General features: G+C 49.4%; 2 protein-coding genes across 2 annotated transcripts in view; one reads left to right on the forward strand and one right to left on the reverse strand.

The window, feature by feature from the left end:
* Window positions 1-3,413: 3,413 nt before the first annotated feature.
* On the reverse strand, window positions 3,414-12,089 carry LOC114090933 (C-type lectin domain family 18 member A-like). Its single transcript, XM_027933277.1, has 12 exons — window positions 11,948-12,089; window positions 11,306-11,397; window positions 9,141-9,380; window positions 8,241-8,338; window positions 7,732-7,853; window positions 7,454-7,561; window positions 6,803-6,895; window positions 6,286-6,392; window positions 5,536-5,665; window positions 5,079-5,175; window positions 3,929-4,020; window positions 3,414-3,451 (listed from the first exon to the last, which is right to left on the reverse strand). The coding sequence occupies exons 1-12, from the start codon at window positions 12,087-12,089 to the stop codon at window positions 3,414-3,416; spliced, it is 1,359 nt and encodes a 452-aa protein (XP_027789078.1).
* Window positions 12,090-21,143: 9,054 nt separating this feature from the next.
* Window positions 21,144-27,359, forward strand: part of Pdpr (pyruvate dehydrogenase phosphatase regulatory subunit) — a 42,980-nt gene continuing 36,764 nt past the window's right edge. The window contains exon 1 of the mRNA XM_027933015.3: window positions 21,144-21,349. The gene's annotated coding sequence lies outside the window, so the exon portion shown is untranslated. The remainder of the gene's footprint in view (window positions 21,350-27,359) is intronic.

Genomic DNA, 27,359 nt, shown 5'->3' on the forward strand with positions numbered 1-27,359 from the left:
ACTCACCCACTGAGCCACATCCCCGCCCTATTTTTATTTTTATTTTTTAAATATTATTTTTTAGTTATAAGTGGACACAATATCTTTATTTTATTTTTTATGTGGTGCTGAGGATGGAACCCAGTGCTTCACACACGGTAGGTGAGAGCTTTACCTCTGAGCCACAACCCCAGCCCCCTATTTTTATTTTTAATTTAGAGACAAGGTCTCACTGAGTTGCTTAGCACCTTGCTGTTGCTGAGGCTGGCTTTGAATTTGTGATCCTCTTGCCTCAGCCTCCTGAGCTGATGGGATTACAGGCATGGCCATTGTGCCTGGCTTTAAGTTGCTTTTTTGTTTTGGTACCAGGGATTGAACCCAGGGTTGCTTACCCACTGAACAAAATCCCCAGCCCTTATTTTATATTTTATTTAGAGATAGGGTCTCACTAAGTTGCTGAGGCTGGCTTCACAATCCTCCTGCCTCAGCCTCCTGAGCTGCTGGGATAACAGGCTTGTGCCACCATGTCAGCCATGTTTTAACTTTCACAACTAAATTATACGCAAAGCACCAGTTTGATGAGAGAGAGAGAGAGAGAGAGAAAGTGGCAAGCACTATGCCATCTAGAACTATCTTTAGAACACCAATTTGAGCCAGAAGGCATTGCAAGGGGTTCGCTGTCCTGTTCTGGGCAGAACCTCAGGAAAGGGCTTCCTTTCTCTTGGAAAGCCCAGCAGCTTGTTCCATATTCTCTCTCTCTCTGGAGGCCAGCTGGTTCTCACTCTGAGTTATGGTCATATTCATCCACTCAGCCAACTTTGCTTTCCTGTTCCCCCCTGGGGAAGGTAAACACAGGCTGGAACTTTTTTTTTTTTTTTTTTGGTGGTGGGGATACTAGAGATTGAACCCTTTCTACTATCACACTGTATCCCCAGTTCTTTTTATTTTTTATTTTGGGACAGGGTCTTGTTAAGTTACTGAGGCTGCCTCAAACTTGTAATCCTCTTGCTTCAGCTTCCGGAGTCACTGGAATTACAGGTGACTGCCACCACACCCCGGCTAGGCTGGGACTTTTAAAGAACTAGCTCCAGGGCTGGAGGTGTAGCTCTATGGCAAAGCACTTGCCTAGCAGGTAGGCGGGGCCTGGGCTCCACCTCCAGCACTGCAAAAATAAACCACCAGAGAGATGGCAGATACCTGGTAGATCAGGCCTTGCAAAATTTCCAGAATATACTTCTGTATCACTATCTGATCATGTAACCAATATCTGTTGATTGCATAAAACTGTGTTTTGTCCTCGGATTGTTGGCCATGCCGAGATATAAGGGCCAGCAAAGCCAGACACAACCACTGAAAACCTGAGGGAGGAAGCACGGAGAGAGCGGCCTGCCCAGGATACGTGCCTTCGATGGCACCGCCTCCTCACACCTTAGGCTGATCTCCAGGGCGTCCCAGCTCAGAGCCTTGAGGACCTCGGAGGTGACTGGTCGCGCCCCTCCGTTTCCCGCGGTGAAGCCTGTGGACCACCAAGCGAGCCGCAGGCAGGTCTTTCCACACTGGCGTCTACACCAGCTGGGAGCCCACTGGACTTCGGGTCACACAGCCCACCCAGTACCACTCTTCCCACCGCCCACTGCGTGGTGTTGGGGTGGGAGGGTCTGGGACCTGCCGCCCGGCCTGTCCTGTAGCGGGTCGCCCCTGCAGGGCGCGCCCAGGCCAGCCCCCTGCCCCGTGGGCGCGCGCAGGACGCACCCTTCTGGGACACGCCTCAGGATGCAAAAAACATCATGCCTCCCAGGAAGGCCAGGTGACAAACGAGCGTCTCAGCTGGAGGAGTATGGGCCGTGTCCCCGGCGAGCCGAGGACCCGGAGGTAGGCAGCGGCGGGGTCGCCCGCAGTGGGGCTCCCTCCCGGGTCTCGGGGGACGGACGGGATCGCCCGGCGGGACTTGGAACCGTGCGACTACGCTGGCTCGGGCGAGGCTCCCAGGGCCACAAGGTGCCTTTGTGGGCAGTGTGTCCGCCGATCCTGAGGCGAAGTGGTCTTCCACGACCCGGGTAAAGAGTTGCGACGGATGGGTGACTACCTGGCAGGACCACGGCGGGGGAGCAGGGCCCCTCCTGTCTCCCGTGAGGCACAGGAGGCGTTGGGCAAGCTGACCCGCAGGCGTCCTTGGGCAGAATTTTGGGGTTTATGGCCTGGGCTCTCTGAACCGAGCAATTGCAAGACCAGCCTCCTCCTTTGTGAGTGGATGATATTGTTAGAGACATCTGTGTGAATGCCCAGCGCCCAGCGTGTGCCCGCGCTCTGAGTTAGGGCACGACAAAACTTCTCCCATGCCCCCTGGATTAAACCCACCAGACCAACCCCCCAACCAAAAAAAAAAAAAAAAAAATATATATATATATATATATATATATATATATATATATATATATATATATATATATATATATATTTAGATGAGATGATCGGACTGACCAGGTTTGATTCCCAATGCACCACTGCCTCGGGTAAATTTCTGAACCTCTCTGTGCCTACATTTCTTCAACTGTAAAATGAGGATAGCAATACTCACTTCTCAGTGAGGATGTCTGTTTAAATGAGTTAATAGACATCAGGTGTTGATTACAGAGTCTGACACACAGTACTTAAGTGCATGCTCCAATATTTGAGGAGCTGGATGGGGGAGTGTAACTCTCCAGGTTCTTACTATACCATCAGCCTTGATATGTGAAAACACTACATCATGGGAAACAAGAGACAGACTCACACACACACTGTGTCCCAGGTGTGCAGGGCAGTGTCTACCCTGCCTGCTTGAGTCCCTGTCCTGGGAGTTGCTGGAGAAAAGACCCCCTACTGAGGCAGAGTTTGGTTTTCCATGTTACTGGAGAGCCTGAAAACATCCAAAAGGTAGCCTGGGTCACAAGACTGAGCAGGAAAGGAACAAGGTGAATAGTGGGAAAGTGAGATGACAAGCCCCCTCTGTCTTTTGAGGATCATCCTAGGGCATCTGAATTCTCCAAGCTGAGCAATTGCAAGTCCAGCCGATTCATAAATTAGTTTAATCCTTCCTGGGAGGCATCTGGTGGTGAAAGCTCCAGCTGCCCCAGGGGTTGGCCCAGGGGGAGGATGGTAGCCTCTTCTGACTTCTAGCTCTGGCTTCTGTTTCAGTGCCTCACAAAAGCCCATCTTCCCAATCAAAAGTCAGCTGAGGGACCCAGGCTCTCCTCTTCCCATGCCAAGCTTCTCCACCACCCTTCCCACTCCCCACCTGCTTCACTGCCACCCTTTGCCCAACTTCCTGCATCATGCAAGGTCTGAGACCTCATTTTGGACTTTGGGCCTAGTTCTTGTTCCACACAGGTGAGTAGACAGGCCTGCAGGGCTAGTGCACTCAGGGGCTGGCAGGAGAGCTGCCTGGTCAGGCTTCAGGGCCCTGGGTCCCACCGAGAAATGTGTTCTTGGGCTGGAAAGGAAGTAGAACAGGGTGGGACTTTGTGGCAGCGCAGACAGTCCTGGGATGGAGAGCCTGCTTCACTAGGTCTGGAAGTGCCCATGGCCATGGTCCCACATGGAGCTCCCATGTTGGACGTGTTGCTGGGAGCTGGTGCAGGGCCAGGTTTCACCTCTGCCCTTCACTATAGTTCACTGGACTTTAGGGAATCAGAGAACACTGAGGGACCCAACAGGACCCCAGGTGGCAACTTTCGCGGTAGAAGGAGAGGGACCTTGGAGAAGTTCCTTGAAAATGTTCTAGTCCTATGTCTGCATGGACTTGCCATGTGATGCTGGAACTACTGAAGGTCCTGAGCAGGACATCCTCTCTGACCTGGTGTGCTCAGACACTCTATGTGGGTGACTTGGATATCCTAGCAGCCTAGAGTGGGCCATCAGTACCCAGGGGACAGGAACCAAAGGAGGGGAACTGAGGGCAGACCCTCACCAAACTGGCAGATGTAACGGTTTCGAGTTTTGCAGCGTTGGTCGTTCCAGTTGAAGGCAGCAGATGCCTGCAGCTCCACACAATTGCCAAACCTGCCAGACCAGAATATGGGATGCTCAGAGTGGAGGAATGAAATCAGGGTCTTCCCTGCATTAGGCCACCTGGGCCCAGGTGCCCCAACCACAGATGGGGCTACTGGGAGCCAGACCAACCCTCAAGCTCCCATTATGCTTCCAGAGCACGAATGCTCTTCTCAGGGAAGCCAGGAGGTCTCAGGAGACCCATCACTGCAGCACTCAGCCACACCAGCCAGTGGGATGAACGTGGAACAGAGAGCCCAGGTCCTTCCCTTCCATCAAGGAGACGTGTCTGGAGCCTGATCAGGCCTGGCTGCTGGCAAGGAGGGCTGGGGATGATATTTGGAGCTCTTACTGGCCACACAGCCTCACCACCTTCACCTCTGCTGCCCCTGCCCTGGGCGTTCCTGGGCCTGAAGGCATAGAACTAGAAGGTCTTTGGTAGGGGGGTCAGGACAGCTAGGGGGTCAGCTGGGGAGTGGATGTGTGCATGAAGGATGCAGGTGGGTGGACAGCTGGAGAACTGGTGTATTGATACAAGCAGAGGGTAGATGGGCCAGTGGAGGGAGGGGCAAGTGAATAATAAATAGAGGGGCAACTGAGGGGACAATGGGGATGGACGGATGCTCTAAACTTTCTTGGGTTTCCTCTTTTTTGGGGGAGCAGTACTTGGGATTGAACTCAGGGGCGCTTTGCCACTGAGCTATGGCTCTTCCTTTTTATTTTTAATTTTGAGACAGGGTCTGGCTAAATTGCTGAGGCTGGCCTCAAACTTGCAATCCTCCTGTATTAGCCCCGCAAGTTGCAGGGGTTACAGGTATACACCACTGTGCCTGGGCTTGGGGTCCCTCTCTTTTATATCATGCACCTTCTGATTTATACCTCCCTCACCTCAGGCCTGTGCCTGCACCAGCTGTGCCCAGACTTCCCTGGCACCAGGTCAGGCCCAGAGCCTCAAAGGGCTGGACCAAGCAGCAGGCTGGGTAGAGGTTCTTCAGTGGAGTCCAAAGACTCAACCAAGGAGGCCCAGGCGACACCCTTGGCCCAGGGGAGTGCGGGCACCCCAGACTCACCCCTGGTTGTCAGGCTGCCCAAAGGCAAAACTGGTGAAGGAATGGTGTTCCCCAGTAGTCCAGCGGAAGGAGTCCTTTGCCATCTTGTAGGTGAGCCCTGGGCCAGGGTAGCCAAGGTTGCCTATCATCTGAGAGCCCAGGGGCCCTGAGAGGAGTATCTGAGCCCAGGAGCCTGGTGCCTCATACCTTTTGGGCCCCCAGCTCTTAAACTCTTCCCAGTGCCTCCAGCCCTTGCCTCTGCACTGTGGTTCACCCCTCCTGCAGCCCTCTCCCCAGGGAAGGGGGTTGGAAGCCTGTCTACCCTCCCTGTTCTGGATTCTAAGCCCTCAACATACCCTTGCTATTTGCCAGGGAGTACTCTGGGTTGCCATAGCCCAAGCACAGGATTCCTGGAGCTCTGTAGAACATTCAGCCCCACGTTTCCCATTCACCATACCCCAACCAGCCAGGCACTCACCGATCCAGAAGTTCCTGGTCTCAAAGTCACTGTCAGTCACCTCGTTGGTGGTCTCCAGGCGACTCAGGTAGAAGGCAAGGATATCCTGTACTTTCTGGCTCTCAATTTGGGCTAGTGTCCCTCCCTTTTCCTGAAATCCCAACCCTGGGTCTCAGTGGCAGGGCTCCAAGAGCTTAGGCCAACCCTTTCTCCCATCCTGCCACCCCACCATGGCCCTGGATCCCAAATGTGTGTGCTGGTCAGGCCTCATCACATACCCCTTAATGATCTCTTGCCTCTGAGAATAGAGGTACCATTCCCTTCCCTGACAGCTTTTCCTCTGTTTGTACACAGGTCACAGGCCAGGCAGGGTCCTGCCCTCAGGAGGGTTTTGTCTTAACTGCACAGTACCTTAAATATATTCACATTGCATATTGGCAACATTAATTAGTCAAGAATTACGGATGAAGATGTGGATTTCTGACTTTGAAAAACCCTGAGTCCTGACAACCTGACCTGCCATTCTGTTTGGAAATCAGCATCTGGAGCCGGGTCAGGACAGTGCCTAAGACAGAAGTTGGGGGGGGGGGGCTTTGTCTCTGGGTTGCTCACTTAATGACCTCCTGGCTTCCTGAGCCTCTGGGTCTGTGACCTCTGTTTTATATTAGGTCAGGAGAAGGCAAAGGAACCATCATTTAGTCCAGGGTCATCTCATTCCAACTCCCATTTGAGAACCTGAGGGGATCCTGGGAAGGTAGAGGTTACCATCACCTGGCATTTCATCTTGGCTCCATAATAGGTGTCTGCCTCCGAAGACACCATGAAGCAGTCTCCATCGATCCTCAGGTCACAGGTGTGGAAAGGAAAGTGCACCTTGGCTGGTGGGGTGGAGGGGACTGAGTTTGTGAACCCTCCTTAGAATCATGACCCTCTCCCACCCTGCCAGAGATCTAAGCTCAAGATGCTCCTCCCTGTGGCCACCTGCTCCAAACTGGAAGCAGGTGGGCTCAGTGGTGTGCTGATAAACGTATGACAATGAGCTCTCGCTCTTAAATATGTATGAAACCCATGAATACTTGTCGGTTTCAGTGGTGTAAATACCCCCACTGTGGGTATTTGCTAGGGAGTACTCTGGGTTGCCATAGCCCAAGCACTGCAGACTACAAATATGATGTCATGGAGGGAGGAGCTGGGAAGAGATGCATACAATGGGATCCTGGAGCTGATAGAACCCAATCCAGTACCCCACCAAAGGGAGTCCTGGGAGGGGTCTTAGGGCAGGACTCACTGGCACACTGGGCTCCCCCATAGCCAACGTCGCAGACGCAGGAACACTCCTCTTCCCGGAACCTGCCATGAAGGCACTGCACACTGCACCGCACTGCCAGGACAGGGCAGGAGGGCAGAGCACTCAGCCTCCAGCTTCCCGGCGCCCAACCTGCCCGCCATGTTGCTCCCCACAGACCTTGAACATTCAGCTACAACAGCAAGAGCATCCCTCTTGGGGACAGAGAGCACCTGGGCTTCCAACTGCCACTACACTTGGCTTCTTTGGTTTGATCCTCATTATAGAAAGAAGCAAACTGGGGTTTGGGAGGTGACCTGCCTAGGGTTGCAGGGTTGGGGGGCAGTGGAACAAGAACCCATTTCTTTTTCCTAATTCTGTCTTCCTCCCTGTCCCATAGCCTCAGGGCCATTTTGAGTCCCCTGCATAGCACAGGGTCTGGCAAACTGTTGGTGCTCAATGAATGGCTTGTTGAATGAATGCATGCAGTGTCAGACCCCAGCAAGTACTCCCAAGTAATCCCCTCAGAGACTCCCTCAAAATGCTCTCAGCCTCCAGCCACCCCACAGCCACACCATAGAGCAGGGGTTGACACAACGGGGTCACCTCCCTCCTCACCCCTTGGGACTGCCTGCATGGGCACTAGGTCCTCACCTTGACAGTATCTGCCTGTGTAGCCAGGGGGACAGTGGCATTGGCAGGTGCTAATGTTGAGATGTCCATGGTTCCGGCAGCTCATGCGACATGGGTTCCTGGGGACCTCTGGTCAGGCACGGAGGGAACTCTAAGAAGGGGCCTCCCCTCCGCAGTCAGGAAGGTGCCTCCCTGGGTGGTGAGGGGTCAGGGCTTCTGGGATAGTCCCTCAGGCTGCTGTCACTCATGCCAGAGCCACCTACTATCCCAGGAGGAGGTAAGAAGGGTGGGGCACTCACCACAGAGCCCCCCTGCATGGTCCCAGGCCTTGAAGCAACCAGAAACACTGGCTGTGCAGAGCGAACACCAGGCGCCCTTCTTATAGGGGGTGATTGTCTTTCCGTTTACCTTCCAGTTGCCTCTGTGAGAACAAGGGTCGGAGGATCTGGAAGGGGCCAGCCTTGGGCAGAGCAGGAATGGGGCCTTGCTGCCTACCCACAGGCCCCTTCAGCTCTTTCAGCATGCCCACAGAGTCAGGGAGCTGGGTGAGACCGGGAGATTTTCAAGGAAGAAACAGATGACCTCCAAACAAATCCCCTGAAACCGGGCATGCTTTCAGGAAGGGACATCACGGATAAGCCTCAGTCTGCACGTCCAGAATCTTCCACAAGCTCTCCTTTCCCTCCTCTTCCCTCTCCCACACAGGGTGCAGACCAAGGGGTAAAGGCCATTTGGGTGGACAGGCATCTCACCCTGGATGAAAGTATCCCACTTAGCCCTCCCCGTAGCCCATGTTGTGGGCACTTACCCAGGAGAGTAGGCACAGACAAAGGCTTCCATCGCCACCTGGCCCACAGAGCACCGGTGTCGCCCACAGCCCAGCTGACTCGAGGTAGCCCACACGAGCTGCAGGGAACACAGTGGCTCAGAAACACTATCATAGACTCCCTCCTCTCTAGCATGCACAGGCAGTGCATGCTTGGCAGGGGGGCCAGAGTTTGGCTCACAATCCACATAAAAAGAAAGCTCCCTTACTTCCCCGGGGGCCTCGGGAGCAGCTGTTCTGGGCAGAGCTCTGAGGATGGTGGGAATCATGTAGGAAGCCTTTCTGAGTGGGGTGGGGAGTGGGGGCAGTTAGCAGATGTTTGAAGGGAGGGGAAATTTGGGGGTGGATGGAGAAGAATGGCAAAAGAAAGTCTTGGACATCAAGGGCCTTGTGATAGATTGCAAAAATGTACATGACCTTTCACTTCTTGCTATAGTCCACTTTTTTTTTGGGGGGGGCAGGTAGTAGGGATTGAACCTGTGGGCACTTTACCACTAAGCTACATCCCCAGAATTTTTATTTTATTTTATTTTTAAATTTTGAGATGGGAATTCATTAAGTTGCTGAGTCTCGTTAAGGTGCTGAGGCTGACCTGGAACTTGAGATCCTCCTGCCTCGGACTCCCAAGGCCCTGGGATTACAGGAGTACACCATGGTGCCTGGCTAGCTCATTGCTTATTTTAAAATTTTTAAAAATTTTTTATTTTTCTGTAGTTGCAGATGAATAGCATGCTTTTATTTTGTTTGTTAATTTTTCTGTGGTGCTAAGGATCAAACTCGGTGCCTCACATATGCCAGACCAGTGCTCTGCCACTGAGCTACAGCCCCAGTCCTTCTGAGGTGAGCCAGCCGACCTCAGTTGGCCTCACCTGCAACACTCACCTGAGTATAGTGTGTACAGGTGGCATTGTGGGTACACTCGGCTGCTGCATGGCTGTACTGCTGCCCCTCTGCATACCAGAGACTGACCACTTCAACAAAGGAGGCCAAGCCTGCAGGCAGCAGCTGCACATTCCAGCCCACTTGGGGAACACGCCGTGGGTCAGAAGTCAGGATTGGGGTTGGGGCGCCACAGAGAGCTGCCCTGGCATAAGCCAGTTGGGCCAGGCTCTCGCTCCAGTCCTGGGGGCAGAACAAACAGATATCCACAGAAGACCTTTGTGCAAAGGAGAGGACCACTGGGCAATGGCTTAACTCCCCCATTGTCTCTGAGTATCCACGTCGAGAGCCGTCCAGGGGCTGTGTGTGGACTCATTGGCAAGGTAGCCAGTGACGGGGGTAGATCTGGCACTGGGAACTTCCCGTGGCAGTCCCTCTGGAATAGATCCCCTGAATGCAAGTAAACTCTCCCTCAGCTCTGCTAAGAGGTCTCATACAGCACCAGCGATGGGGTGACCTGCTGCAGCCACACAGCCTCTCAGAGATGGGTGTGACCTGCCAAGGTGCCAATCAACCTGCTGACAGCAAGACATCACGAAACAAGACTCTACCCCTGAAACCTTAGTCACCGAGTCTCACAGAGACTGAGTGACTGCTGGAGGTCATGCAGGAGAAATGAAGTGGCTGGGTTAGAGAGGAGTGGAGTGGGAAGAGGTCAGCTGGTGCTGGTGGGAATGTGCAGATGAGCACCTACAGAGCGCTCTACTCACTGGGGCCCAAATGCCCAAGCCCAGGGGACCTCTCACCCTTTTTTTTTCGCCTGGGCCTGGGCATTTGGGCAGTCACTCAATCTCTGTGAGACTCAACATCCTTATCTATAAGGTGCCTATTGGAAAGGGTTGTGGGGACTGAATAAATACAGGGAGGAAGGTACCCTGCTCAGGCAGACCCACAGAAAGCTTCAGTTTGGGCTCGTGTTCATTATGATTTTACCTCTGATGAGGGCTGGAGGTAGGTAGAGGGTTCTCCCCAGGGCTCCTCAGAAGCCACAACCACCCCAATGGCTTCATCTTCACCATGTGCAAAGAACAGGTGTCCTAGAACCTTAGAGGCCCACAGGGATACATGGGACAGAATGGGAGTGGGCTGCTGGTGGGCCTCCACTTGTGTCCTTTTTAGAAAGGTGAGTTTCTAGGGCTTTGCCAAGGGCCCTGGAAAAGTTATAAACTGCCAGCCAACTGATCATAGCTCTTCCCTGCCTGCAGGGTCTTGGGAGAGAGCACTCACAAGATGCTGGGAGCATCTTGGCTACACAGAACTCACTCAGGGCAGGAAAAGGGGAAGAAGCAACCTGCCCTCCTCCGGCCTGCCCCACCCCCACCTCCTGGGAAACTGACCCCTGAGCTCTCAAGGTCGCCACCCACACACTGTAGCTGCCAGCCTCATAGGAGTTCATGGGAGGCAGCCATGAGGAACCGCTGCTGGGCCCCTAGCCATTCTCCCCTGTCCTTCCTCCCTGACCTGTTAACATGGGCTGGAGCTGCTGGGTTTCAGGCCATGGGGACATAATTTTTGAACTCCAGGATGACAGTTCCAATCCTGCAGTCTCAATGAAATTGGTGGGAAAACTTCCATATGCTCCCCCCACACCCTGTACCTCACTCCTGCTGTGAAATTATGAACTGCGAATGTGTGAATAGGCCAGGAAATTGAGAGGCCCCTCCTAGTTTCCCAGAAAGATCCTGGTCACACACAAGCCCCTCCACAGCTCAGCAGGCCACTTGTCCCTCCCGTTCCCCACTCCTCCCTTCCCATTGGACTCTGTGCAGAGCTCCTGTTCCCTGGGGGAGGAGATCCCAGCTCCTAGCATGTCTCCTGGTCTCCGTGGCAACGGGATACCAGGGAAGACCCAAGGTCTGCCTTTTAGGCAAGCGTGAGCCAGGGGCATGGCCTCATATACTGAGGGTCCTTCTGGGGAGGAGTAAGCCACAGAGCCCCTCAGCAACTAGGGCCATGGATCCTCAGCAGGCAAGGTGACTGACTGTCCCCACCAGCCCTTCCCAGGCAGAAGGGCACCTGGCACTGGCATGGCCTGGTGAGCCCCTGACAGGTCTCTGTCTCTTCAGCTACCCTCCCACTCTGGTGGAGCTGGAGTTGGGGGCACTCACCATTCTCCGCATGTTGGCTGCAGGAGGTTGAACCCGACTGCGCAGGCGGTTGTGTAGAGACAGGAGCAAGAAACTCTCCTTTCTGTTCAGGGCTAGGGACAAGGACAGAAGGCCAGGTCACTGAACAGTGAGCAGTGGGACTGGGTCAGTCCTCATGGCAAGGTAAGAGTGCAACCTCACCCCTAGGATACAAGGCCTGAGACAGAGAAGAGCAATGGGTGGGTATGGGGGAGAGGGAGGGAGATGGAGACAGGAGTAGGAGTGAGAAGAGAAAGACCGGATATAAAGTAGTGCCATGACTGAGGGGTGGGGGACAATGGAGGGAATGAGGGACTGGGACCAGGCATGTGGGGACTCAAAGCCCACCCTCTTCTCAGTGATTGCATCTCTCTGGGTCATCAGCTCCAGCCTTCAGCTGGTACTCCACTTTGACCCCAACGTGGGCCCATCCCCTTGTCCTTCTTCCCAGCCCCAGTATCCATCCATCATGCCCCCTGGACTGTCCTTTTGGGTCCCTCCTCAAATCACACCAACACCACCCAGGGCTTAGGCCAGAGATCTGGCTTCCAGAAATCCCCTGGTACCCCCTCCTCAAAGCTCACAATGGCTCCTCTACCTCTGTCCTTCCCCTCCTTCCCTTACCTCTGGGCATTTGAGCCTGCTCTGGTGGTTGGGGTGGCTGCACCTCTGCCCAGGCGATGCCAATGAGAGTCAGGAGCACGGGCAGGAGGCCAGGCCGGTGGCCCTGGCCTCCCGGCCCCAGGGAGGGCTCTGGCTGCAGCATGGGCCAGTCGGTGCTGCAGGCACAGTCTGGCTTCACCAGCCAACTCACTTCCCAGGAGAGATGGAGCTCTTCACAATCTCAAGGAGTCGGGTGGGCTGGCAGACAAAAGGGGGAGGCCCCGTGAGTAATCAGTGTGTCCAAACAGCCTCCTGTTGTTGCTGGCATGAAAAGAGACAGACAGCTCCCCTGGATGCCTCCAGGCTCCAGCCTCTGTGGCCTGGCCAGCCTGCCCCACCGACAACAGGCAGAACAGTGTGCACTGACCTCGTGGCCCCTGCTAATCATTGCAGGATTATTAGCGCCCTCGGGGAGCCCCCAGAGACCCCGCTGATTGGCCCACAGACATTCCAGAACAGTGGATTAGTGACTGATGGCTGTTCCCTGGCTGGGACAGTATCCTCCAAGCCCATCAGCAGTTTCTGTTCCCCAGCCCCAGACCCAGGGAGGAGGCTGGGGCTTCAGCTTTGTTCCCTGTGGGGCAGGCAGGAACTGGGCAAGACCCCAAGGGAGTTCTTTTCTTTCTTGGGAAACTCATCCCAACTCCCTGCCATGAATTAAACATAGGCAGGAGGTAACCGCACACCAGACAGGTGCCACCAATGAGCTCAAAGGGGAGTGGGCTGGGCTGTGCTTTTGGGAGGAAAGGGGAGCATTACTGAAGTCTGTCTGGGCAGCGTGTGGGTAGGGTGAGCCCAGCCCTGGTACCTGCCATCCTCACCCATGTGATTGTGAGCCAGGAGGGGACAAGGCAGGCAGGGAGGAGAGTGCATGACGTATTCCCTTGGCTGACTGCAGCCCTGCTGGGAACAAGTCGGCTTCTAGGCCATCAGGCCACAAGGTAGCCACAAGGCACACATGGCCATATGACTGGGGCCTGGCTAAGCCTACACAATAGCACCAGAATTACTGCAGCGGGTCTCACAAGGCCACACCCCAGTGCCCACATTCCTCTCAGGGCTGATCAAAGGTTATTCAGCCATCCCCAAGCACAGTGGCGGCCCCTGACCCCTGAGCCAGCACCATCTCAGGGTGAGGTGTCAACTCCATGGAAACTCTGCTGAGATGCAAGGGCTTGGCTTTCTGGGAAGCACTGATGGAATGTGGGTATCATTATGAGTGTGTCCCTGCACAGTACCTAGGGCCTCAGAGTTTCTTTGCCCTCAGATGGAGACCTGGCAACCTCCAGCTCATCATCTCCAGGTCCCAGCAATGCTTAAGCAATAGCCAAGTCTAAATAAAGCCCCCAAAGCACAGTCACATGTGAGTCATTTTGTTGTCACAAACCAGTGCAGTAGCAAATGTGATACCAAGGAGTATTTATAGATGAGGAAACTGGGGCTCAGTAAGTACAGGGACTTGTCCATGGTCACCCAGAAAGTACCTGGTGCATCACAGCTAACTCAGGGCCTCCACTTTTACTTTTCTAGTGCTTTAATTCATATTGTGGATTTTTCTGAGTTCTATTTTTCACACCCCTGCTCTAAGCTGTATGATAAATGACTTAGTTTGTGCTCCTGGGCTTCAGTGATATGCGTGGCTTGTTGTCTCATGTAGTTTGATACCAGGCACCTGAGTCAGGTGGGAGGAAAATAAATTCTAGGGGTTGGGGTAGAATAACTATCAAAGGGTCCTAGTGGTCCTAGGCCAAGGTTTACTGAAAGAGGAGGCCAGGGTGAGCCCAGTCTTAGGAGCTGGAAGAGGAAAGGCTGTGAATACACCATTAGACAGATCCCGGAAGGCCTGGGCTGTGACCAAGACACTGTGTGTGACCCGGGTCTTGCACCCCTAGGCCTCAGTATCCAATGGCAAAAATTAGGGATGACAACCCTGGCTGGACTCCTTTACCAAAGCTTCACACCTTGTTTTACATGATATTTCTTCTTGAGTCTAGACTTTTTACGTTGCTTGCTCAGTGATTGGGGTAGGTTTTTGAGAATGGGCCTGTTCTTGCAAAATGGCTTTCTCCAGATGAGGTTATTACAGCTTTTGTTACAATAAACAGGTGTTGTAATTCACATTTCACTGTTTGCTTTGTCACATGTCTCTACCTATTCACCTGCTATAATTTGGATCTGGAATGCCCCTCTGGGCCTGTATTTTATTTTATTATTTTTTTTTTTTAAAGAGAGAGTGGAGAGAGAGAGAGAGAGAGAGAGAGAGAGAGAGAGAGAGAGAGAGAGAGAGAGAGAGAATTTTTTAATATTTATTTTTTAGTTCTCGGCGGACACAACATCTTTGTTTGTATGTGATGCTGAGAATCGAACCCGGGCCGCAAGCACGCCAGGCGAACACGCTACCGCTTGAGCCACATCCCCAGCCCCAAGGGCCTGTATTTTAAAGCCTTGGTGTTATTGGAAGGTGGTAGAGCCTCTAAGAGGGGGGACTTAGTTGGAGGAAGTTAGGTCACAGGGTCATGCTCTTGAAGGGGATGTCAGACCCTGGCCCCTTCCAGTCTCTTTGCCTCCTGGCTGCCTTGAGATAGGCAGCTTTGCTCCATCACGTGCTCCTGCCATGACATTCTGCCTTATCACAGGCCCCAAAGCAACTGAGCCAACCTATGCTTTAATGAAACCTCTGAATTTGAGAGCCAAAATAAACCTTTATTTCTTTTACGTCAATGAGCTAAGGTATTTCGTTTCAGTGGTAGAAAGGTGACTAACTCAGTAGCCCTCTCCTGCTCGTCACCTCTTTTCTCAATTTGTATTCTTTCTCAGAAAACTGTATTTGTGTTTAAGCTATTGTTTCTCTTCCTGAAGAAGTTCACGTTTCCACAGCCATTGAATCTTATTGATGTTCTCCAAAAAATTCTCTTTCAGATTTGCATTCAACTCCAGATCTGTGGTCATGTCTCTTCTAGAAATTGTATGTTGTTGTCATTATTATTATTATTAATTATTATTATTCATTAATAAATTTATTTATTTTTTGGTACCGTGGATTGAACTCAGGGGCAGTTGACCACTGAGCCACATCCCAAGCCCTATTTTGTATTTTTTTTAGAGACAGGATCTCACTGAGTTGCTTAGCATCTCACTTTTGCTGATGCTGGCTTTGAATTTGTGATCCTAGTGCCTCAGCTTTCTGAGTCACTGGGATTACAGGTATGCGCCACCATTCCTGGCAGTCCATATTATTTTATTTTTAATTTTTTAAAACTTTATTTTGTAGCCAGGTGCAGTGGCATATGCCTGTCCATCCTGGCTACTTAAAAGACTGAGACAGAAGGGATTGCAAGTTTGAGGCCCAGACTCAGCAAGTTAGCAAGGCCCTGTATCAAAATAAAAAAATAGAAAAAGGGCTGGGGGTGTAGCTCAGTGGTGAAACACCGTGGGTTCCATTCCTGGTACCAAAAATAAATACTTTCATTTTTGATACAGGGTCTTGCTAAGTTGCAAAGGCTACCCTTCAATTTGCAATTCTTCTGCTTCAGCCTCCTCAGTGACTGGAACTACAGGCATCAGCCACCTTGCCCAGCTAAGTTACCAGTAACTCTACATGGGTAAATTTCTTTTTCCTTTTTCTTTAATTTTTTTTTTTTAGTTGTAGTTGGACACTTATTTACTTATTTTTATGTGATGCTGAGGATCAAACCCAGTGCCTCGTGCGTGGTAGACAAATGCTCTGCAATCGAGCCACAATCCCTCTTTTTCCTCTTTCTTTTTTGATGTTGGGGGTTGAACCTAAGCTCTTGTGCATCCTAGGTCGTCCTACTGCTTGCTACATCCCTATCTCCTGCAGAAATGGATCCTAAAACTTATATGGCTATGGTACCCGATGTTTGGTTAAATGCCAGTCTGGACACTGTTGTAAAAATATTTTATAGATGTGATTAATATTTAAATCAATAGACTTTGAGTAGGGAAGATTACTCTCAATGCTATGGGTGGGCCCTATCCAAACAGTGGAAGGCCCTAAGAGAAAGACAAAAATTCCCTAAAGAAAGGCATTCTGTCTCCAATTCTTTGAACTTGAGATGGCAAAGTCAGATCTTTCCGGACTTTCCAGCCTGTTGGTCTGTGCTACAGATTTCAGGTTCACCAGCTTCCATAATTAATTGAACTGATTCCTTAAAATAAACCTTTCTTTTTTCTTTCTCTGTTATATATTTCTCTTTGGTTCCGTTTCTCAGAAGAACAGTGACTGATGCGAAGGTCTAGGAAAGGCAACTGCCCAAGGTCATACACCAACGGGGAGGCAACGCTGGCATTCAGGCCAACAGGTCCAGCCCAAGGTCATGGTCACCAACCAGCACAAGCTGGGACGCTGAGCGTGCTGAGTTACAGGATGCCTCAGAACTCCTGCAGGGTCTGAGCGTCCTTGACTCTAGAGCCTTTCATGGGAACATACAGCTAGAGAAAAGGGCGCATCCCTCTTTTCAAGGCTGCCCCAAAGGCCTGAGGCATTCTCTACCATAGAGGTCACAATGAATTAGCCTTCGGAGGGAGATTTTATTAGTCTGACTTGGGTTTCTAATTAAATGCGACAGGGTCCGCTAAATGGAAGGGGCTGTGTGAACCCGGGAATTCTCAATCCACAGACCACAGCGCCACCTACTGGTCTATGCACGTGGACAAACGCAGTAAACGCATCCCCACTCCGTCTGAGGCAACTCTGGCATGATTCTCATTTTAAAGATCGGCAAAGTTTTTTTTTTTTTTTTTTTTTTTATTTATTTTTTTTTAGTTCTTGGCGGACACATCTTTGTTTGTATGTGGTGCTGAGGATCCAACCCCGGCCGCACGCATGCCAGGCGAGCGCGCTACCGCTTGAGCCACATCCCCAGCCCAAGATTGGCAAACTTTTATTTTTATTTTTTAATAGGGGTTGAACCCAGAGACGATTAACCATTCCCAGTCCTTTTTATTTTTATTTTTGAGTTGTAGATGGACACAATACCTTTATTTGTTTATATGGTGCCTAGGATGGAAGCCAGTTCCTCGCACGTGCAAAGCAAGTGCTCTACCACTGAGCTACAACCCCAGCCCTTTTTATTTTTTATTTACAGACAGGGTCTACTAAGTTGCTTAGGGCCTTGCTGAATTGCTGAGGCTGGCTTTGAACTTCCATCCTCCTGCCTCAGCCTCCTGAGCCTTTGGGATTACAGAGGTGCGCCTCTGCGCCTGTCAGCAAACATTTAAAAATTTTTAAAACGTTTTAAATAAAATTTCTTTCTCCCTCTCCCCATTTCTTTCATTATCTATGAAATGTAGGCATAGTGCTAGTGTTGGGGTTTCCATGAAACCCTATGCTCCTGGGGCGGGCTAGAGAAAAGGGTGCATCCCTTTATAAGGCTGCCCCGAGTCCTGTGGCACTCTCTACCATAGAGGTCACAAGGAAGATTTTATCGGGCCAGAAACAGAAGAAAAGAGGTATCCAATGGCTTCAAGATAAAAAAAGCAAGTTTCTATAAATCTCTTTAGAAATAGTTTGTCCTTCAGTCTTGTTGATTTTCATTCATTCAGAGGCTATTGTTATTGTGCTGCCTGAAACCTCAGGTGCTTCTAAGGAAGCACCCCTGATTCATTACTTAGCTCTTACTTGAATCAGTCTTTCAGTTATTAAATCTAAGCCTCACTTTCTTCATCTGCAAAGCAGGGCTACTCTCATCTATTGTTCACAATTTAAGTGAAGTTTTGTTAGGGTAGCTGGCGCAAATATCCATGAGAGACACAAGTCCGAGTTCAAGCAAAGGTTTATTGACAGAGAATATCTGCCAGGCTGCCCTTCTGCAAGGTGCAGCAGCCTGCTGGAAAAAAAACTTCTGTATAGTCATGTACAATAGATTAGTTAAAAGACAACCCATCTGGTCCTGTGATTGTTATTTGGTGTTTTTTGCTGTGGTTTCAGTAGTTATGGACTCTTTGGGGGCAGGCCTAATGGGAAGGTCATGCTTGGGTGGGGAGGTGCTGATTTTCAAAATGAAGTTACTTTGGTTTAAAAACCTAACAGTTTCAATGAGACGACAAAGTTCAGGACTTGTGCACAGTCCTGTATCTTCTATATCTTAGTTTCCAATTTGTCTTTTACACTTTGGTATTACAGACATAAATGGTTTTGTGTACATTGTTTGGCCATAATGATGGTAAATAATATATCATAGTGAGTGACTGTGTAGATGATGGATATTTCACAAGTGGGCATGGAAAGAGGAATTGAAATGTCTGTTCATTCATTTATACACCTAGTAACATTAAAAAGACAATATCCACTGAAACTCAGCTGGCTACAAATACAGTGCACAATGTTAATACTCTGTTCAGGGATGACAGAAATGCTCAGTGACCCTATGTATTCAATGTTACCCAGGAGCTAGAGATAAGATCTTGTTTACCAAAGTGCTGAGAATGTCTTTAGGATGACATGTCAACTCTGCATAGGAACAGAAGGGGCCTGAGCAGAATTGCACACTTACAAACACAAAGAATGTTACAGGACATTGTGATAATTAAAATGCTGTTTTATACATCCCAAGAATTGACCAGAGAGTGAGAACTAGGAAATCCTTCACTGAAAAGAGCTGCAGAGATTCCCACCCTACATTCACTTTTTCTGAGAAAGGAGAGACTATGGTGGGGTGGTGGGAACTCACAGACTGAAACAAACTTTCCTTCTTTCTCATTTTCCCCTAATCCATCTGCCATTTGACATTGTGAAGTGTAAGACACAGAACTGGGCATAAAGAAAGAGTTTCAGCAAGATCCAATATTTGGTTTACAAAGTAACCCTGGTAAAGATCTTTTGAAACAGATGCTAAAAATATCTTCCCCTCCTTTTATAAATTCTATCCTTCACAGAAAAACAAGGATGCAGAATAGGTTTGTGAAGAGTAAAAAGTTAATTGCTTCCTCAACCTAGATGTTCTTCAGTAGATGAATGGATAAAGAAAATGTGGTATACATACACAATGGGATTTTATTCAGCATTGAAAGAGAATAAAATCATGGCATTTGCAGGAAAATGGATGGAGTTGGAGAATATGCTAAGTGAAGTTAGCCAATCCCAAAAAAACAAATGCCAAATGTTTTCTCTGATGTTGATTCGTGATGGGGTTGGGGGGGCATGGGAGGATTAGATGAACACTAGATAGGGCAAATGGGGTGGGAAGGAAAAGGAGGGGGCATAGGGGTAGGAAGGACAATGGAATGAGAGGGAAATCATTACCATAAGTAAATGTATGAAGACATGAGTGGTGTAACTCTACTTTGGGTACAACCAGAGATATTATGTGTAATATGGATTGAACTGCGTTCTGCTGTCATATATAACAAATTAGGATACATAAAAAATAAAAAAAATTATTGCTTCCAAATCTCATAAGTAACATCATTAACATTGTTAGATTCTTCAAAGGACACTCAGCACCCAGAAGTCAGGATCATTCAAGAACAACTCAGATATTGTATAAAAAAAATAAGCCAAAAACATAAGAACAACCCAATTGAATACACCCAATAGGGTACTACTAGCTATGAAAACTATAAGGGACAAAACTTACTGACAAGGTAAAGGGCTTTGGATGTAGCATTTAGTTATTTATTTTTAGTATTATTTTTAATTTTCGAATTAACAAAAGTTCATTCCCTTACAATGCTGGAGGACAAAGTCTGAAATCAGAGTGTTGGCAGGGTCACTGGGTGTAGCATTTAAAAGGGGAGAACCAATAATGGTGATGGGGGAGGGAAGTAGGAATGGTCTATTCAGCTCTGCACTACTTACTGCATGTAGACAGAAGGGAATCAATGTATTACTCTTACTTCATCCATTCTCCCTGCGGACACCACGTTTTCCCCAAATCATATGCCTGGAAATGGCAAGAGCCATTTCCATTCACTTTTTCTGAGAAAGGAGAGACTTTCATGAAGAAAACTTGTGAAGTTTTTCTCCCAAAAATTCCTCAGGGCATCAGAAATGGCTTCTCCAATGTTTCTGATGGGTCCATCTCTTCGTTTTCGGACAAGTTGTGTTAAACCCTTAACTAGCATATGAAATGACTCATCAAGCACAGGAGTCCAGGTGCCTAGAATTTTCATTTATCAGAGGATCGAGGGCAGAGTTTGAGTCCTCCAGCAGTCCTCATCGGGTGGGTTGATGTGATGTGGTATAAGTTATGGAGCCTGTGGAATGGCATGGTTGACACCGGGTCCCTGCAGCTTTATTGCCACTTTCTAAGGTCAGTAGGACTTCTTCCTTGTGCTCTGCTGCACCCCAGCAACTAGCACAGTGCCTGGTTATGGCCAGGAAGCAAAACCCCCTCTGATTGGCTTGTGTGGTGAAAAGGGCTGGAATTCAAAGAATAGGAACTAGGGATCATGCGAGGCCCGAGGTGCGGTGGGGATTGCACCATTCCGTGTCGAAGCATTTCTAGAAAGCCATACTGGACGATGCGAGGCGCTGGTCGAGATGCCCAGAACACAGCTGTGCGTGAGACTCCGGTTTTGTCGTCAGAAGTCAGAGAGCCCGGCTGACACCGTGGGAAAGGCAGTCAGCAAACACTTACATACTTGAGAGTGATGAGTTCTATGAAGTAATGGACCTGGGTGATGGGACGGGGGTGGTGGCAGTAGTGGACAGGGGACTTGTATGAGGCTCGAGTGACTGAGCGGCTCTTCCTCAGAGCCCGGACAAGCTCTGAGGAAGGAGCCACGAGTGGGGTCAGCAGGGAACTCTGGTCCGCTAATCGTGCCTCCGAGGCCTGGCCAGGCTAGCACATCGGCTCTGGGGTCCGCTCTGCCAGAGCCTCTCCAGGAAGGCCAGAGGCAGCGGCGCGACCACCAGTCCTGGGCCTTCTAAGCGCTGGACTGGACGCTGCTCTAGGCAGCGGACCCGCGGGGGAAGGACCAGGACACAAGCCTCGAGGTACAAAGAGCCCCCCAAACCGCTCACGCTCCAGCAGGACCTGCAGTCTCGACATCGCAAACCCACTTGGAGAAACCCACATGGGCCCGGCGCCCAAGTTCTAAACCCGGGGCGGAGCCTCGCGAGACCCAAACAAGCCCACGTGGCAGGGGCGGGGCCGCCGCGGTGACGTCATTGCGCGCTCGTGCGCAGCCGAGGTCGCGCGCCCGTCATACCCTTGCTGGGGGCCGTAAAGCGCGGAAGGTCGCGGGCCCCGTCTTCCCCGGAACTTTTTATTCCTCAGGCCCGCCCCTCTTCCCCTACCCGCTTCCCGCTCTCCGGCCCGCGGCGACCCCTGCAACCGCCGTGCCGCGCCTCGCTTCGGCGGCCGTGTTGTTGAGCGCGGAGCGCGTGAGGCCGCTGAGGTAAAGACAGCTTTGGGGTCGCTCTGGCTCTCCCGGCCCGCGCGGCCCTCGCACCCCGGGACCCCCGTGTTGCCCGCTTCGCGCTTGCATCTGTCCCAGAAGCGGTCCCTTGGTCCTCCGCTGCCCGTCGGCTTCGCCTTGTTCTCCTGGGAAGACGCGTCCTGGTGTTAGGACTCGGTCCACCCGCGTTGTTCTTGCCTCGGGGGCCCGCGCCGGCTGTCCGGGCCTTCGCGCTGGCTCTTCCAGGTGCGCGCGTTTCAGCCGAACGCCCGCGGCGGCCCGCGGACCCCGCTGCGGCTGGGAAGTGCACGCCCCTGCAGCGCAGTCTGCTCCGGCGCGGCTAGCCCGGTCCCGGGTCTCTGCAGGTGAAATCGTTTTCCCGCCTTCACGCGCGTGGTCCACTTGTGCTTTGCTCACACAGACTGCTGCAGCGTCTGGCAGAAATTATCTGACGGTCTAGGCCAGGGCGGTGGGATTTCCTCCTAACGTGTGGCACTTTGGGACTGTTGTGTGTGATAGTCGGTTGAGTCGGGAATCTGCAAGCCTCTTTTGCGCGTGCATTGAAAGCACAGTGTGCAGGGCTGGGGTGGAGAGTGGGAGAGGCTGAACGGACCGTTTTCCGTGGTAGGGATTTGTGACTGACAAACGCTTGATCACCAGGTGCACTTGTTTAAAACTATAGCACCCTGGACCAAGGGATCAGAATCTCCAGAAGTGGAGCCTGGGGCTTTTGCTTTTAAATCGGTGTCTCTGGCAGTTCTGCTGAGACTCGTGTGGCAAATGTTGTGTTAGTCCACCTGTACTCACCAAAGTTTCCTTGTGACCAGCAGCCCACCTGTGCCTAATGCTGTAACTCGGGAGCTAGCTCCTCACCTTGCTGCTGTTGGTATAAGCAGATCTGAGCAGAACCAGGCTGTTCAGCAGGAGCTCCTGTCTGTATTACAGTCGTTTTCAAGAACTTTAAAACAAACTCTTTAAACCAGATGGTGTTTCATTTCTTTGTCATCTTCAGTATCTTTCTCACTGACTTTACCTCCTTTGCTGTCAAGCTTTTTTTTTTTTTTTTCCCTTCCCATTTTTCTGCCAAACCTGCTGGAGGTTTTCTCTGGTGTCTTCTCTGTTTGTTTTAAACTCCTCTTCCCTCACCTTTTCAGTCTCTTGAAGGTCATGATAAGCACAAGGTCAGCAGTCTCTTGGTTGTTATCACATTGGGCTTTTAACATGGTTTATTCCAATTTGAAACTCCTCTCTTGTCATGTTTCTTCTGTACCTTTGCAATTTCATTTTTCCTCCTTGGGGATGGACCTTGGGTTCTGTCCTCATAGCTGCCCTGTCCTGGCTCATCTCCTTTTATTGGAAAGGTAGCAGGGAAGTGGTGATAAACAACAGGTTCTGTTGCCAGACTGGCAGGGTTTGAATCCTGGCTGTGCCCTCACCATGATACAGGAGGTTGGGTGAATCACTGCACATAATGTGTATCTCAGTTTCCTCAAAAGTAGAATAGAAATGATGATGATATCTACCTCGCAGGGTTGTGAAGATTCAGTACTTCTGTAGTGTCTGGCATATTGTAGCTAGCCATAAAAATACTTAAAAACAATTCAAGTATCTCCATATCCCCCCAAATCTGGAAACCTAATCTTGAGATCTCCAGTCATCAATGATATTTTTCTTATTTTCTTTGTGTATAGCAGGTGGATGCATAGTGGTGAACATGTTGGAGGTTGAGGGAGGTGGATTTTATCTATCTGATCAAATGGTGATGGTCATTCTGTACTCCATAAGTACACCTGAAGTTCAGGATGTGGTGGATTAGGCCATCAGTCATGGTGAAACTGAAATCACCCTGGGTGAGTGTATGGAAGGAGAGAAATTGTCTTCATAAAGTTCTGAGGACCAGGGCAGAGGAGAGGGATCAGCAAAGAGGTGTTTAGAAAAGAAGTCATAGAGGACCTTGTATGTGGGTAGGAAGAAATGATCGGCTGTTAATTACTGTTGAGAGGTCAAGTGTTACAGTGCCAGGAGAATGTCCTTGGAAACCAGCAACTAGAGTGTTATTGGCAAGAGCAGTGTCAGTGTTATGGTGGGACAGATGCCTGAATGCTGTAAGTTAAGGAGAGATCTAAATATAAAACAGTATATGCAGTCCTTTCTGTTTACTAATTTATTGTCAAGTGAAAATGACAGGTTGCTAGGGTTTTGCATATATGTGTTTGGCTTGGCGATTGAACCCAGGGCCTTTGGCATGCAAGGTAAGCACTCTACCACTTAGCTACATCCCCAGCTCAAGAATGGATTTCTGTTTAAAAATTGCCTGGCAGATTGCCCAGGTACTCAGGAATGAGTAAATTAAGACTGAAGATCCATATGGTATCAGTGTCATCAGGGCAGCCATTGCCGTAGAAACAAAAATTGTGTTAAAATACCATTAGCACCAGTGTTGGTGATCATTGTGTGGTGGGAAATCTTAATTCCTTCCTGTTTTTGAGTTTTTGCAAAGACTATACTTTGTGATTTAGATTTTTTTTTGTGTGTGTGGTATTGGAGAATGAAATCTACCACTGAGTTACATCACCAGCCCTCTTTAGTTTGAGACAGGGTCTCAATAAGTTGCTAAGGCTGGCCTTGAACTTACAATCTAGCTCAATTAGCATCTTTTAATTTAAAAAATTCTAAATCACTCCAGGTGCAGTGGTGCATGCCTATAATCTCAGGGAGGATGAGGCAGGAACCTCGTGAGACCCTGTCTTCAAAAAATAAAAAGGAATTGTAATGAAAATAAATAAATAAATAAAATCATAAAAAAATAAAATGAAAAGGGATGGAGGTTTGGCTTTGTTATAGAGTGCCCTTGGGTTTAATCCCCAGTATCACAAAGAGGAAAAAGAAAAGCTAATTGAAGAAAGTTGTGGAGTTTTTATTTCATGTCTTAAATCACCTGAGAGAGACTTGAGCATATTAAAATGCTGAGAAAGAGCCAGGTGGCACAGAAACAACATAGGTACGTGAAGTGAAGAGAGGACAGTTGATGGGGTTGGGGTGCAGAAAAGGAAGGCGGAGGTGGATGGGACTCTAGTGGAGAGATGCACTGTGAACCAGCAGAGAGTTGCAGGTAAAGGTAGGAAGGAGCTGAGACAGGCTGCTTAGAGGGAGGGAAGAAAGGAGGTGGGTGGAAAGTGACAGAGGAGCATGCTATGGATTCAGAACCTGTCTGTGGGGGAGCCTTGACCTGTTGGGGTGCCTGCTAGCCTTAGTCTGAAGGAGTGGGGGCTTTTTGAGCATGACTAGATGGTAATGGTTGGGAATTTAGGAGGATAGCCAGTTAGGTGGGTGGCCCAGGGTTGTGTGGCGTGGCAGTTCCCCTATGAAGGCTGCATTTCCCTTGGGAAGGGTGGGTATTTGTTGTGGGAATGGTAGTCTGTAGGGTACAGTAGAGAAGTCTGCAGGGGGCGTGGGCCATGAAGAGAAATTGGCTACATTTATATGAGATTATAGAAAGACTAGTTGTGTGGAGAAGCTTATAGATACCAACGACCAGGAAGGTGAGGCATGGTGGCAACCACAAGGTGGCCATGATAATCAGTCTCCACTTGTATGAGGTTTCTCTTGCCATGCAGTTTGCGCCTGCATTGATTGCAGATCTGAATCCTCTCTGATGACAGCATGGACTTATGGGGAGCCACCTGTGGGTCATTATGCTGATAGTGGAGGTGGTAGTGGCTTTATTGTCAATGTGCTGCCCTGATGCCCATGTTTACTACTCCCGGTGTCTTCAGCCTCAATCTTCTTGTACTTTAATGCTAGTATAGTCTGCTAGTAGATCGTTCTTATGTTTCTTAAAGCCGTCCTCTGTTTTGCTGCTAAATTTTATTAAAATCCCGTCTTTGTCACATTCAGCCTATAGTAACTCATTGTATAACTGACCACATCAGACCAAGTATTAGTCTCTGTGGTCTGGCTCTACTTCAGTTCCTACTTCCCAGCGTTCATTATAGATTTTTTTTGGCTTTGTGCCGGGTTCCTTACTGTGCTCCCAAGCAGATATCATGGTCATATTTATTTTATCCTTTCTCTTTTGTGTTTCCCATCACTTTGTCTCTGTCCAAAATTTACTCCCCCTGCCCCCCAAGACTCAGCTCACCTCTTACCTTCCTAGTCTAGTTTCTATTTCGGCTAGTGCTGCTAGCCTATACCTTTTTCCTTTTCTAACCTATTATATTTGTTGTCTTGTAGAAATGTTTGCTTGCTTACCAACTGTGACTTGGGTGTGTAAATGATAAGCCTACATGACTGACAATCCTCTCCTTCCCAGGGAAAGATATCTGATACTTAAATCTCCACCAGACCACCTATGGAAGCTTGAGGCCTGCTATCCTTCTCTTGGACTCTGGGGCTCATCTCTTCTTTCCTTCTGAAGGATTCCATTCTTTGATATTGGCCCCTTTCCCTTCTGCTGGGCCATTCCTACCAGAAGAAAACATTCTTTTAATAACTCCCATCTTTTAAAAAGCAAACAACTTTGCTTTACCCCACATTTTTCTCTGCTGTCTCATTTTTCTACTCCCTTTCAGAGTAAAATGTAATGGAGCTGTCTACTCCCTTGTCTTGTCTACTCTTCAATTTGCTCTATTTTGTTTTATCCCTAATACTTGAAGATGTTTCCTTTTTGAGGATATCAAGGCCTTTATGTTTTCGCATCCCTTTGGACACGTGGTTGTCTTGCCAGATTGTTCAACACCATCTGCAGTTAACACCACCTCACCTCCCCTTTTTTTTGTGGCATTGGGGATCAAACCCAGGGCCTCATGCATGCCAGGCAAGTGCTGTACCACTGAGCTATATCCCCAGCCTCTGCAGTTAACCTCTTCTTGAAACAGTTTCTTCTCTTGGCATCTGTGACATGCCTCTGCCTGGCTTTTCTCTGTGCACTGACTACTCTTTCTCCATCTCTGTAGCCAGTTCTCTTTTTATCTGGATGCTCTCTTTAAGTCCACCACAGTATTCTGTTCTTATCGCTTGTCCTTCCCTTCTTGTTCCAGTCTGTAAATACTGGGGAACCTCGGGTGCTCTTCTCCTTCCTCTCTAAATGACAGGGTTTTAAGCATTGTATTTAAGGGTAAGGACACCCCTAACTCTTTACCATGTTGCCATCTTATATATCCAGCTGTTGCTTGGCATTTCTAAGTGAGTAACATTTAGTTGTCCATTCCTCTATGCCTACCCTTTCGCTCATTGTCTTTCCTCACTTCTTTCCTTCCTTCCTTCCTCATTCCTAGTCTTTCACACTAACTGGCACTAGTTGATTATCCCAGAATCTTAGCTATCATCCCTTTTTACTCCTTTTTCCAACTTTGATATTCACTTCGTTAGCACATAAGTTCTCTCATTTCAGAAACTTTCTCTGACTGCCACTATCTAGTGTAAGCCATGCTACCCTTCTTTGGACTACTGCAGTAGCTTCCTAATTCTCTACTTTTCTCATTCTACCATCCACCCTACCATGGAGCCAGACTGACCTGTGAAAAATGTAGCAGGTTATTCCACTCCCCTCGTTCAGTGAGTTTTCTTTACACTTAGAATAAAATTTTATCTCCTCATGATGGTTGTTTCTGCCTTTATCTCCAGATTTATCTGGATTGTTTTCCTTTTAACATGCTGCAGACATGCTGACTTCTGTTATTGGTCTCATCCAAGTCTGTCTTACCTCAGGACCTTTTTTTAAATTATTTTTATTTTTTTATTTGCATACTTTTTTTTAGAGAGAGAGAGAGAATTTTTTAAATATTTATTTATTTTTTTAGTTTTTGGCAGACACAACATCTTTGTTTGTATGTGGTGCTGAGGATCGAACCCGGGCCACACGCATGCCAGGCGAGCGTGCTACTGCTTGAGCCACATCCCCAGCCCCATTTGCATACTTTTTTATTGGTTCTTTTTAGTTATACATGACGGTAGAGTCCATTTTGATAAAATTATACAAGCATGGAGTGTATTTTATTCTAATTAGGAA

The sequence above is a fragment of the Marmota flaviventris genome, chromosome 18, assembly GCF_047511675.1.
Source record: "Marmota flaviventris isolate mMarFla1 chromosome 18, mMarFla1.hap1, whole genome shotgun sequence".
Lineage (NCBI taxonomy): Eukaryota > Metazoa > Chordata > Mammalia > Rodentia > Sciuridae > Marmota > Marmota flaviventris.